This window comes from Gobio gobio (genome assembly GCF_949357685.1).
Source record: "Gobio gobio genome assembly, chromosome: 7".
Lineage (NCBI taxonomy): Eukaryota > Metazoa > Chordata > Actinopteri > Cypriniformes > Gobionidae > Gobio > Gobio gobio.
The window spans coordinates 42,755,967-42,769,913 of record NC_137103.1 but is presented as its reverse complement, the minus strand read 5'-3'; the positions used below and the strand labels follow the sequence as shown (position 1 = coordinate 42,769,913).

The following is a 13,947-nucleotide window of genomic DNA, read 5'->3' as shown; positions in this document are numbered from 1 at the left end:
AAAAGTGAATCTAGTGTCATTATTGCTGGTGCCCTGCCATGAACCCTGACCCCACAGCAAACAGAACCGAACCGAACCGAACCGAACTGAACTGTGGCTCCGAAACCGTGACATGAACCGAACCGTGGCATAGGTGTATCGTTACATCCCTAATTTTAACTGTGGCTTAAGTGCCTAAATACCTTAACTTGGTTACAAAAGTACCATGATTAATACTATAGTATTCATTTAAATACCCAAGAGAACCATATGAAAACGAAATTATATTAAATTATATTAGCAGCATGATGATCATTTAATGCAAATATTTTCTCTAAGCCGTACGCATGAGAAAAAAAGTATGCCCAGAAGACAGACTCAAACATGTGTGGGGAAACAGCTGCAAATTGCTTGAATTCGAGTTAAATAAACAGACAACATTTCAGCTGGAGTTCATTCACATGTCCAATGATTTTCAGTATGTAAGTGAAGCTATGAGAAAACCAGTGCATGGAGACACGCAGTGCTGATTAATTTGCGAGATTAGAACCACATCCTAGAACAATCCAGAGATTCATAGTGGCACCAAAGGGAAAAATAATAGCCGTTTCCTCACACACAGAAGCCCACAGGGGCCATGCATCATTACTTTGACAATATGTACATTTTTTTTCTTTTTTATTTCTTTTCATATCAAGTCTTTCAAAAATAACAGCATGGCCTCTAGATAAGATAGAATTTACTGTCACGAACTCTCTGTTGTTTTTTGTGGACTTTTCATTTGTTTCTCTCATTTACCTGTTTTCCTTTGTTCCTGTGTTCCCGCTCATCTTTTGTTTTTCTGTGGTGATTCATTGTTTCATTAATTAGAGCACACCTGTTCGTCATTTGAGTTTTATCTGGTGTCTGGTATTGATCATGTGAATGTGTAAACGTATGCTCAGTTGTTTATGCCATACACGCTGTTACGAAGCCTTTGACCTTTATAGATAACTTGATTTTGTTTTATTAAAGAACCTTTTGTTTATTGGAACCTGTTTGAACCTTTTTCACCAACCTCACCGAGACCTGATCGTGACGCTTACCAGTATTAAATAACTATTATAATAATCCTGCCACAGTAACATTTTTAATATATGGAACGTAACATTTTGTTTGTTCATTCATTTTTTTTAATTAGGCAATTTTTTTTTAAATTGATACAGTAACTAAAACACGAAAATACTGTTTTAGTTACTGTTTTTAAATAAATTAGATCAAATAAATTTAAAATCAAATAAATTAAAGGGGACATTGATCATATATATATTAATAATTAATTAATTAATTATATTTATATAGCGCTTTCTAGGCACTCACTCAAAGCGCTTATACATAGAAGGGGGGAATCTCCTCAACCACCACCAATATATATATATATATATATATTTATATTTATATTTATATTTATATTTATATTTATTTATTTATTTATTTATATAATATATACTATATATATAAAATATTGAAATACAATGATGTTAGCATCTGATACCATCACTGTACCATGGTACCACATTATTAGTGGTATAGGACTAAAGTAGTACTATAATACGATGTCTTTGTTTGTCTTTCCCCTCTTTTCCCCCTTACTATCACTGTCGTCATTTGCAGGAACGCCTCCTCCTCTCTGTGCTTCCTCGACATGTCGCTATGGAGATGAAAGCCGACATAAATGCCAAACAAGAGGATATGATGTTCCACAAGATCTATATTCAAAAGCATGACAATGTGAGGTAAGAGTGACTCCTCAAATAGCCTGAAAGATGGTAGTCAGTGTTTGCACCTCAAAGCACCTTCAAAGCCCGCAATAATCATTACATTTATTTTTATACCATTCACGTTAACAATTATTAAAGGGAAAGTTCACCCAAAAATGAAATTTATCCCATGATTTACTCACTCTCAAGTGAACACAGAAGCGCAGCGGATAGAGCAAAACAAAACACTGGTTACAAAAACAAGATTTTTTAAAGAGAAATGCTGGAGGGTTTTTGATATAAGAGAAGGGGAGCTTGAGTTTGTTGCCCAGCCCTATTTGTTTGAACCACGAGAGGCATCAAAGTTTACGCTACTCCTACATCCTACGTCATACATCGTGTCATGAGTTTCTCTTTTGCTGTAAGTCGACTTGTGTACGGTCGTCTGCTGGAAGCTAGTTATTTTAGTCTATAAAAATTTAAATATGGACATGTTACTTACAAAAACGCATCGCTTCACTTCAGAAGCCCTTATTAAATCCCCAAAGCCGTGTGGAGTACTTTTAGAATGGATGGATGTGCTTTTTTGACCTTCAAAATCTCATTTACCATTCACTCCCATTATAAAGCTTGGAAGAGCCAGGGCATTTTTTTTATATAACTCTGATTGTGTTCGTCTGAAAGAAGAAAGTCATATACACCTAGGAAGGCATTTTTGGGTGAACTATCCCTTTAAGGTTGAGAGCTTCCCTCATAGACAGTCTCTAAAAATATTGAACCTCATAAGCAAACAGAACATCTGCTCCTAGGATGTTTGCTCAACTAACAACATGATACAATTTCCTTATTATTAAATTAATTTATTATATTTATTATTAAGGAATATATATGCTATGTTGTCTCGGATTAAAAGCTGTCTTGATAAGCAGCTCACTAGGTTTTGGAACAGAGCTTGTAAGTGTCTTCTCTGATAAGCGTTAGATATTGCACCCTCTTGTGGATTTAGAAATGAGAACACTGGCTCATCTCTATCTCCAACTGACCATCCATGTGTCACAGCAGCTCTTCTGGACGTCGCCAGACACATTCCCACTCATTACAAGTTGATTTTCACAGCACCAGACTAGTTAGGACACTCACAGTCACAAGAGGCCCTATTAGGTGTTGTAACCTGTTGTTTCACCTCATGTTGATTTTTGATTTGTTCCTCAGCTTTAATCTAGAGAAGACTTTTAGAGAAGAGAGTTTGCTTCTAATGTACTTCTAATGAAGCATGTGTGCCTCAGGTCGATGACATAAGATAACTCTGGCATCCATGTGATGAATTCTGATTCTCCACTGTGAAGAAATCTAAATCTGGAGCCTGTGCCATAATGGTAGCTGAACAGACTCAGGGGTACAGGATTAGATTCGAGTTGACAAACCAAACCAGTCCAGAGCTGCCGTCAAATCATCAACTTTCTCTGTCTAGTCAGTCTTTGATCCTGTGTTTAGGAGTTTAGGTGTGACATCAATAGCGAACAGCCAATCATATGCTGTGGAACAGTGAAACTGCGATTTACTTCTGGCGAGAGAAGCAGTGCGATTCACTTCTCTCTTCTGCAGAATATTATGAGATTGAAAAATATTACGAATTGAAACAAATTTACACAACAAGAAGAAAAGAGCTGTTTATGACAGAGGACAACTAAAATAAAAAATTCTTGCTCTATCAGTGCAAGTAAAAGTTGTGAAGTTAAATTGTAGTTTAAGCTCACATGTAGTCATTTTTATAGCTTTATCTATTGATTCTGAAGCTATTATTTTCAGGCCTATATATTGATATAGTGCTTAATAATAATAAATGATAAACTAAAATTGTATGTGTGTAATGGATTAATGGTATAATAATTACATAATATCTAAATCAAATGAAATTATTATTATAAATAAGCATTGCTAAAAACCAGACTATTTTGTCTTTAAGAATTATTTGCTAATAGTAGGGCTGTGCAACATGGACAGAATAATCATATTGCGATTTTTTTTTTAATGAAAATTGCAATTGCGATTTTATTTGCGATTTTGGCAATTGTTTTTGCTTTTTCAAACATGTCAGTGCACAAGAAATGCATAACATAACATTTCACAATGAAATAACATAGTATTAACATCTTGATAAACAAAAATTTTAAATAGACAACATCAAATAAATTAAGGTTAACTAACCTAAATTCCAGTCATAACAATCAATAAACTTCAAAACATATCTGTGGACGCAGCGTAGTAAATGTGTTTTTATTCACTAGTAACATTTGTTTCATAAAAACAAATAAATACAGTGCATTGATTCTAAAATTGGTTGACAGATTATTTTTCAGATAAATTTTGGCAGCATTAAAGTTCTGAATATAATCTAAATATGTTGCTTTGGAATGATATTCATTGTGAAAGGTGATAAATCTTAAATTAATTATTCATTATACAAGTGGGTAGTAAAAAAAAACTGAACATGAAATAAATATTTCCAGATAATTTTATAAAGTTTGCTTTGGCATTAGTGGCAATATAAAAGCTAATTATTCAAGGGTGTAGTTTTGGTACAGTAGTCATTTCCCTTCAGAAATACATTAATAGAATTCAGTCCTACTTTAATTCATATTGACCGATTTCCCTTGTTATCGCTTGTAAAGGTTGTAAAACCTCTCAGTTCTTTCCGTAAAGAAACCTGCACTGCATGATGTGTCTGCATGAGACTGTTGCTTGCTTTCTACTTCAATAAGTCAAACTAACTTTACTTAACCTTTTTTTTTGTTAACTTTTTTTTTTAAACTTTTTTTTTACTATAGCATGATAGGAACAGCTTGTGCAAATCTCATCACCCTTTTGGAGCGCGCTGGTGAACGCACGCAGAGTAACCTACTAATAATGTTGCATTGATAATCGGTCCCTTCAGTTAGCGCGGGAACTTATAGCGCTTATAAAAGCTCAGAACGCATGATGCATATAATTCATAATTTAGCCTAATTCACTCACCACCATATTTGTCACGCTGTGTCCGCTCGGTCCAGTCCGCTGCAGTGAGAGAACTGCATGCACTGAGTGATCTCTGATTGGTTAACATCTTAAATATGCGCACAAGAACATTGTAGTATTCTGAATTCAAATATAAATAAATAAATACAATCGCAGCCTTATGCGGTTCAGAAATCGCGTGCTCAAATCACGATTGTTTTGCGATTGCGATTAATTGCACAGCCCTAGCTAATAGTGACATTTAATTTGGAGTAGAAACAGGGGGAGTGACTTTATTTCATCAGACATGTGTCCCTTTGCTCTAAGCTGATTGGTTCGATTTTGCTTTGAGATCTCTTACCTGAAACATAACCTGCCCCAGAGCAGGTTAGCCATGGAGCGCAAGTTACTATTGCAATGAACACCGCTAAAACCAGACCACTTTAATGGTGCCAAAAACCCAGGGTTGGCGCAAACTAAACTGAAACATACCTGGCTAGCCACTTAAACCAGCTTCATGGTATAGGCCCTTGGAGGGCTAAGGCACGGATACTGCCTGCCACACCATTTTACAGCTAAAACTATAGTTCACGAATACACTGAATTTTTATTATAGTAGAGCAGAGCATTATGCTAACTTTTTTTACTTTATGCAACTATCAATAGAAGTACACACAGTGATCATCCAGCTGATACTGTTCAATACAGCAGCAGCACCTACTGGAAAACAACAGCACAGAGACTTGGTGACCTCCAGTGTTATAATGGCTGTTGGGGTTTGATACTCTCTGCCAGCCCTTTTCTATGATCAAATGGCGGATAGACTAAAGGAACAACGGGCAACATGTACTTGGGGCTCATGAGCCAGTGGGCAGTGAGACTCCTGGCCCTCTTGGCTGTTGTCTGCAGTCAAGGGTCTGTCTGTTTTCCTTTTCCAGTAAAGCCCCCACCTAAGAGGCTCCATGGTCAGAGGAATTATGTAAGTGTGCAGCCAACCGATATCTCGCTAAGTGGAATATTGATAAGTCTGTTCCTAGAGAACCCAGTAGGACGGTTATATAACAATGTCTGTATTTGAATCTTTGCTCTTGAACAAAACCCACACTATTATGGTAAGTGGAGGCTGGGAGTTCCGCCGGAGGAATGAAAAAGTGGACTGATCCGATTGCTGCTGTTCTTGAGTCAACAACTCACTGATTCAATGATCCTGTCAGAGCGAGTCTCCAGTTAACGATTCCCTGAATTCACAAGTCTGACTCAAAATGAGCCAAGAACCAGGAGATCCTCTGAGCTTGAGTGCGTGGGTGACTGATTAAGTAAGTTAAGTAAGTAAGTTATTGATGCCGACTTCTAGGGTTGATTAGTGTAAATGAAAATCATATTTAGGTCGAGACTGTCAGTTGTCTGTGAACTAAATCTGCTGTAAAAAGGCGAGCTGTGTAATGCTTGAATGCAGACATGTCCACATTTGTGTAGGTTTTAGGTTGTTGAATTTTTAACATTAGAATAATGCAAAGTAATGGCCATGCATCTTCACTGTCATCAATGTTTCAAATGATATAAAACTAGCATGTTTGCATACCATTCTTCTTAATATGTTATGCATTTCGCCCTATGTGACGTCTTTTCATATTGTTTGTGAAAGCACATTTAGTTTTTCCTCATTTTTAAATACTATGTTATTGGTTTATTACTTGTTTGCACACATGAAGTATCAGTAACCTAAATTGATATTTTAATGTATTTCATATTTTGATAGTGTGACAAATTTTGATATTAAAATAAAACGTTTCCTTACTTTCAGATCAATACTGCTACTTGATAATTAAATATTTTCTTATGCTTTTTATATTTAATTTGAAATTATTGTATTTGTAATTTTCTACAAATCACTTGTGTGCAGGGAGGCGGATTTGACAGGCTTTTAGACAACAGCTGTAGATCCAGTATCATAATTAAGGAATTATAGAACCAGCTTGAGCTGATGAGGGGGAAAGAGCTTTAAGGAAGCGATCATATGTAGAACAGGCAAAAAATGTAGTATGAACTATAGTTTTCCAATCTGTTACAGAGTCAGAACTGATGGGTAGATACAAAGCAGCAGCCCTTGCAGTTTCAGGGGCGAGGGATCAAGAGGTCAGACTTTTCAAGCAGTGACCCTTGATGGATTTAGGAGGCCATGTTATATGGAAGTGTAGCTTTGTGCAAAATTCCTTCCAGGCACTTTTCTTTTTTGGATGACGTGGTTTTAATGCTGATGTGCCTAAGCAGACTGTTGCTGACACACTACACACGCTTATTAAACTTCCTGCCATTTTATTATGAAATTTCCCTGTCAACACTTTGCTATTCTGGCTCCCAAGGTAATTTTGTATGTTCAGAGAGCAGCTAAATTTGATCTTAGTGTTGCTGTCACCACAAATCCATTAACATCCCCACTGGCAAGAACTATTGTTTTGTCCCCACCGAGACAATATATATCTCACAGGCTTCTATGAGATTAATACTTTCTAATACTTTTATTCAGCAAGGACGGATTCATTTGATCAGAAGTGACAGTAAAGACTTTTTATTTCATTACAAAAGATTTTTATTTCAAATAAATGCTGTTCTGTTGAACTTTGTTCATCAAAGAATCCTTTTTAAAAAAATGATCACGGTTTCTACAAAAAGTATTAAGCAGCACACACTGTAAAATAAAATCAGAAAAATCAGGTCTCCAATTGAAAATTTTCTAGTGACCGATCACATCTAAATTTTTCAGTTGGCCAAATTGAATTTCTGTGAATTGATGCAATTTAATTCACAGAAATTCAGTTTGGCCAACTAAAAAATTTAGATGTGATCAGTCACTAGAAAATTTTCAATTGGAGACCTGATTTTTCTTTTTACAGTGCAGCTGTTTTCAACATTTATGATAATAAGAAATGTTTTTTGAGCATCAAATCAGCATATTAGAATGATTTCTGAAAGAGTAATGATGCTGAAAATTCCGTTTTGCCATCACAGAAATAAATTATAAATATATTCAATATATTCAAATAGAAAACACGTATTTTAAATTGTAATGATATTTCACAGTATTACCAATTATTACCAATATAACCAATTGTTGATCAAATGAATTCAGAATTGGTGCATAAGAGACTTCCTTCAAAAGCATCAAAAATCATACAGACCCCAAACTTTTGAATGATAATGCATGTTTGAATGATAGTGTATGTTTATATTTGAAACTAAAGTTATTTATTAGATAGATAGATAGATAGATAGATAGATAGATAGATAGATAGATAGATAGATAGATAGATAGATAGATAGATAGATGATAGATAGATAGATAGATGGATGAATGAGAGTCGCAGCACAGACCAGCAGCAGGAGTCAGATTTCATTTATCATGAGAATAAAGAGTGGAAGATTTGGTTTCCATGCGAAATGTAAAAGCGCCTATTTAAGCGAGCTTTTCATTGTACTGTTTTGTTGTTGTGTTTTTATTAAGAATAATAATGAACCCACCATTCAAGCAACTGCCACCCCCGAATTGACGCTAATTCTAAACCGAAAGTAAAATGCGCACGGCCATTCATAATGGTGCATGTCCACTGGCACAGATCAGAGTGAGCGTTTCCTGTTCATTCCTATTGAAGCTTAACTTCCAAAAGAGTTAATTGAAAACCGTCGTTTTGCTGCACACCGTTATGAATGCCCGTGCGGCCATTTTACTTTCGCTTTGCGAATTAACGATTTAAAATAAAGGTGCAAAAGAGGGAAAACTCCAACGTTGATACCGGTATTACCGGTGTTGGCACGCGTCGATTAACCGGTGGGAAAATGTTCTCACCGTCACATCCCTACTTGGAAGTAAAAAGAAATTTGAACTATAGATATACTGTTATAACGAAAATCCCGAAGCCGCCCACACTGCTGAGAGCGACGTTTAGATGAAGTAAATATGTGCTGTGTGCTTTCCTCTCAATAACATATTAAACACACAACAAAAATTACATGGCTGAGAAAGCAGCAGTTAAGAAAGCATCTGATCATAATGATGTGGATATGCAATTCACCAGGCATCATTTCGACAGATGAGGTAATTAAAATGACACCATTATAATAGTTTGATTTGATGGTTTGAATTAATCGCTTTTCTTTGCGTGACACCGTACAGAATAGCTCTTTCGTCATTATCCTTAACATAAGCATTCATTTCATGCATCATACACTCTAAAAAAAAAAGGTTCTATATGGCACCAAAAATGGTTCTTGGCTCGTAATCATAGGGGAACCTTTTTAAGTGCTATATAGCACCAATTTTGGTGCTTCAGCGGTTCTTCAGAGGTTCTTCATCGGTTCTTTGACTAAGGTGCTATATACAGTAGCACCGCTACCGTATACAGAACATGTTAAGATATGGTGCTGTATAGCACCAAAAGTGGTGCCTCTATGGTTATGACGAAGAACCATTTTTGGTGCCATATAGAACCTTTTTTTTTTTTTAGAGTGTAGAAGGAAAGAAAGGCTCTCAATGCACGTAAACGTCACGTCCTTTTGTTTTTCCCACCAAAAACATCCTTCACATCAGTTTACATGCTTTCATAGATAACAACCTAGGTTTTGTTTTTTAGTTTCGTTAAAAGCTGTTCACACATTGGCAATAATAATAAAAAAAATCTTATATATACAAATGTATGTGAATCCAGAAAGCTGTCAGTCTAGGCAGTCTTTCTTTTAGGGTGTGCACTGGATTTGATTGAATACTTTGCCTTATGTTTACACACTAGAAGCCCTGGATTACCAGCTCCTAATAAAGGACCCAGAGTGTGTTCGTAATAGACAGCAGAAATACTCCAGAGGCCGTAATGTGTTTGGATTCTCTTTAAAAAGCCGTCCTGCCATTGTGCCACACTGCAGCGACATTTTTGGTCCAGGCTGCAGGGAGCTGATGAGTCACCTCCGTGTTAACGATTAAATGAGGTTTAAAGATCCGTCTGAGATGCTCGCAGCAGCCCCGACGCTCCTGCCTTCAGAGAGCACTGCACTCTGTCGACTTTCAGAGTCAACTAACCTTAATCCACCCACCCAGGGGAGGCCTTTTATTTGGAGTTTTTATATATAGCAACTAATAGATTCGTCAGCTATATGAAAACCTTTGATCTGTGACCTAATATAAGGGTTTCAGCATGCTATATTGTATAAGGGAAGGATTGGATGTAGACTCTGTGTTTTTGTGCTGTTAGTTGTCTGTGGATTTTTAAAGGAATAGTTAACCCAAAATTATAATTCTTAATATTTTCTCATCCTCATGCAGTTACAAACCTGTATGCTTTGTTACGTAATAAAATATGAAATTATTTATATATTATTTATTTAATTTTTTTATAGTTAGTTTATCCGAGAATGAAAATTGTTTATCATTTACACACTCTAAAAGAGGATATTTTGAAAACTTCCTGACATGAGTAAATAACAAAATCTTAATTTTTGGATGAACTAGGTTATTCATTTCAATCTGCCATAACTAATCTGGTATCAGTTCAAATGTATTTCTAATGTGTTTATTTTTAGTTATCATGCTTATCTACTTATGAATGTCTCCTATGATAAATTGCACATATCGAGGCAACTTTTTCAAAAGTCACATACTGCAAAGCCGCATGACTCTTCCTTCAATTACTAATTTGTGCTTATGACAAGTTCTTTGCAACTTCCAGTAAACAAAAAGGTATAGGAGAAACCATAGCAATATCAGTTTACAAAGGCTTTTATTATGATTACACTTATGTCCAAACAGTCAAAGTTCTTGTTTTTGTTAGGACAGCTCCTAAGAGACTTGTGTATCGACGACAAATTCCTTGTATGCTTATGCATACTTGACCAGTAAAGTTGATTCAATTCACTTCAGCTCAATTCAATTCAATGTACAATTGTGTGATGCTTTTGCTTGGTTGTTTTTGCTTGGCTCTTGTAATAAGATATTCCTGTGCTTCATCTTTGTCAGCTTTCAGACAGCTTTCAGTATCTAATTATCGGATACAATTTCACGATGCTCTTTGTACACTTGATTTACTATGAAGAAGTGGCATCAATAATTCATTATGGTATATTGACATCATAGAGTAGGAAGTGGGCTAAATGTAGCAAGTTTTTTTTTCTTTTTTTCCCCCCTTTTGTGCATTAAATCGTAACATATAACCGACAGCGGCATGTTAAGGGACACAAATCAATTCCAATAGTTCAAATAATCTAATTTGAATAATTAAATCCGGCAAACAAAATCAATTTGAAAATTTGTACCACTAGAAAGTGAGTGAGAGGTCTGAAATACACTCTTGCTTACTATTGCTCATACTTACAGGGATAAAATAGAAAATTCCATCCATCCATCATCTTCCGCTTATCCGGGGCCGGGTCGCGGGGGCAACAGTCTAAGCAGAGACGCCCAGACTTTCCTCTCCCTAGCCACTTTCTCCAGCTCTTCCGGGGGAACCCCGAGGCGTTCCCAGGCCAGCCGGGAGACATAATCCCTCCAGCGTGTCCTAGGTCTTCCCCTGGGCCTCCTCCCGGTGGGACGTGCCCAGAACACCTCCCTGGGAAGGCGTCCTGGAGGCATCCGAAATAGATGCCCGAGCCACCTCAGCTGACTCCTCTCGATGTGGAGGAGCAACGGCTCTACTCTGAGCTCCTCCCGAGTGACCGAGCTTCTCACCCTATCTCGAAGGGAGCTCCCAGCCACCCTGCGTAGAAAGCTCATTTCGGCCACTTTAATATGGGATCTTGTCCTTTCGGTCATGACCCACAGCTCATGACCATAGGTGAGAGTAGGAACGTAGATGGACCGGTAAATCGAGATCTTCGCCTTACAGCTCAGTTCCTTCTTTACCATGACAGACTGGTACATCGACCGCATTACTGCAGAAGCTGCACCGATCCGTCTGTAAATCTCCCGTTCCATCCTTCCCTCACTCGTGAACAAGACCCCAAGATACCTAAACTCCTTCACTTGAGGCAGGAACTCTCCACCAACCTGAAGAGGGCAAGCCACCCTTTTCCGACTGAGAACCATGGCCTCATACTTGGAGGTGCTGATTCTCATCCCAGCCGCTTCACACTCGGCTGCAAACCGTCCCAGTGCACACTGAAGGTCCTGGTCTGAGGAGGCCAACACGACAACATCATCCGCAAAAAGCAGCGACGAAATGGCGTGGTCCCCAAACCGGACACTCTCTGGCCCTTGGCTGTGCCTAGAAATTCTGTCCATAAAAATTATGAACAGAACCGGTGACAAAGGGCAGCCCTGCCGGAGTCCAACGTGCACCGGGAACAAGTCTGACTTACTGCCGGCAATGCAGACCAAGCTCCTGCTCCGGTCGTACAGGGACCGAACAGCCCTAAGCAGGGGGCCCCGGACCCCATACTCCCAGAGCACCCTCCACAGGACGCCATGAGGAACACAGTCGAATGCCTTCTCCAAATCCAAAAAACACATGTGGATTGGTTGGGCAAACTCCAATGAACCCTCCAGCACCCTGGAAAGGGTATAGAGCTGGTCCAGTGTTAAAAACTGAAAAAATTGAAAATTACCCCATAATTTACTCACCTCAAGCCATCCTATATGGCATTCTTCTTTCAGACGAATACAATTGGAGTTATATTAAAAAATGTCCTGGTTAATCCAAGCTTAATAATGGCAGTGAATGGGAGCCCAAAATTTGAAACCCAAAAAAGTGCATCCATCCATTATAAAAGTAATCCACATGGCTCCTGGGGGTTAATAAAGGCCTTCTGAAGCAAATCGATGGGTTTGTGTAAGAAAAATATCCATATTTAAAATATTTTATACAGTAAAATATCTAGCTTCCACCACACCACCTTCCGTATTCAATTTACAAATAAATTGCAATGCCTCTTTCAGTTTTTTATTTTCTTTAGGGTCAACAAATGTTTAAAAAACCTGTTTGAATCAGCTGGTTTAAGATGGTTAAGCTGCTACTTTAGCTGAATTTGAAACATCTAAGCATTCAATTGAGGGTTGAAGGGTCTTTTTTGGAAAATATGTGGAAGGTCTGCAGTGTCAAAGTTCACAGTCAAAGATTGATTGAATGAAAGTCATTAAGCAGGCTTTTTTTCAGTGAACCAATGCCCCCTGTGTGCCTCGAAAAAGGGAGTGACAACCATCACATGAGATGAGTTTGTTGTTCGAGAACAGCCTGCCTTCTGCCTTTTTAAACATTCCTGGAAATCGTCTTTGATATTGAGTCTGAACGGAGGGGTCCCGCTCACCTGGATCCTGGTCTTCAGTCAAACCTCACTGTCTCCCTACTCTCACGCTATAGCTTGAGTGTCAGACCTGCCCAGAGCTGTTTGAAATAAAGCTAGATCAATGTCAGCATTTCAGCATTTGGTAAAAGCTCTGTAGATGAATATTGAATAGGAAAAGTCATTACAGCCCACAAGCTTTTGTTTTGTCTTTCATTCAAGGTGCACAATGATGAGCCATATCTGTTACCGGCTCCCACAGGGGAATATCGTGCTTTATTCACTTTCTTGTCTCTGTAGGCCCAACATTCTCTTAATGTGATTGTCATCTATTGCTATAAAGAGTGCTCACTCCCAAACGAACCTGTCTGCTGTGCCATTGGCATGGTAATGGAGCTGTGACGCTGGGATCACATTAGTTAGCTCATATTGTATCTATGTAAAGTCTGCCTCGCAAATGGTCAATTGAAATGAATAGCTGTGGGCGAGGGTTTCAATTGTCAGCCAGGTAACCGTGGCAACCGTGTAATATAGGTGATTGTGCACTGCACTGATGTGGGGATGAGAGCCTGAGATGATTAATGTTTTTTCATTGGGTTTATTTATTTGGCAAATGCCTTCATCCACAATGACAGTGTATACATGCATATATTGCTTATATCGCTTAAGACATAACCGACCATGTTTACTAGGATACTCGCCAAGACAAACATTTTGACATAATATTGTGTTCCATTCAAGCGCAAGAAGACTTGAAAGATCTAGGATTTCTTTCAGAGAAACGCATGTTATCTTTCGTGTCTTCTTGCGCTTGAATGTTTAGATTGGCAATGCTAAAAAACATGTGGAAATGATAAACTTTCATGATGATGCAGCACTGGCTGTTCTGTCAACTCTTGTCCATCGGGCAGTCCTGTCGAGACCTGCATTAACGTGTCACTTCTGTGTGTAAGCCTCTCTTTTTCTCTTATGTTGA

The 13,947-nt window shown here is 37.9% G+C and overlaps 1 protein-coding gene across 1 annotated transcript in view; it reads left to right on the top strand.

The window, feature by feature from the left end:
- Nucleotides 1-13,947, top strand: part of adcy5 (adenylate cyclase 5) — a gene marked incomplete at its 5' end in the record, with an annotated part of 100,042 nt that overhangs the window by 52,407 nt on the left and 33,688 nt on the right. Inside the window, one exon of the mRNA XM_079822146.1 lies at nt 1,633-1,754. Within this exon, the coding sequence (XP_079678272.1) occupies nt 1,633-1,754 (122 nt within the window). The remainder of the gene's footprint in view (nt 1-1,632; nt 1,755-13,947) is intronic.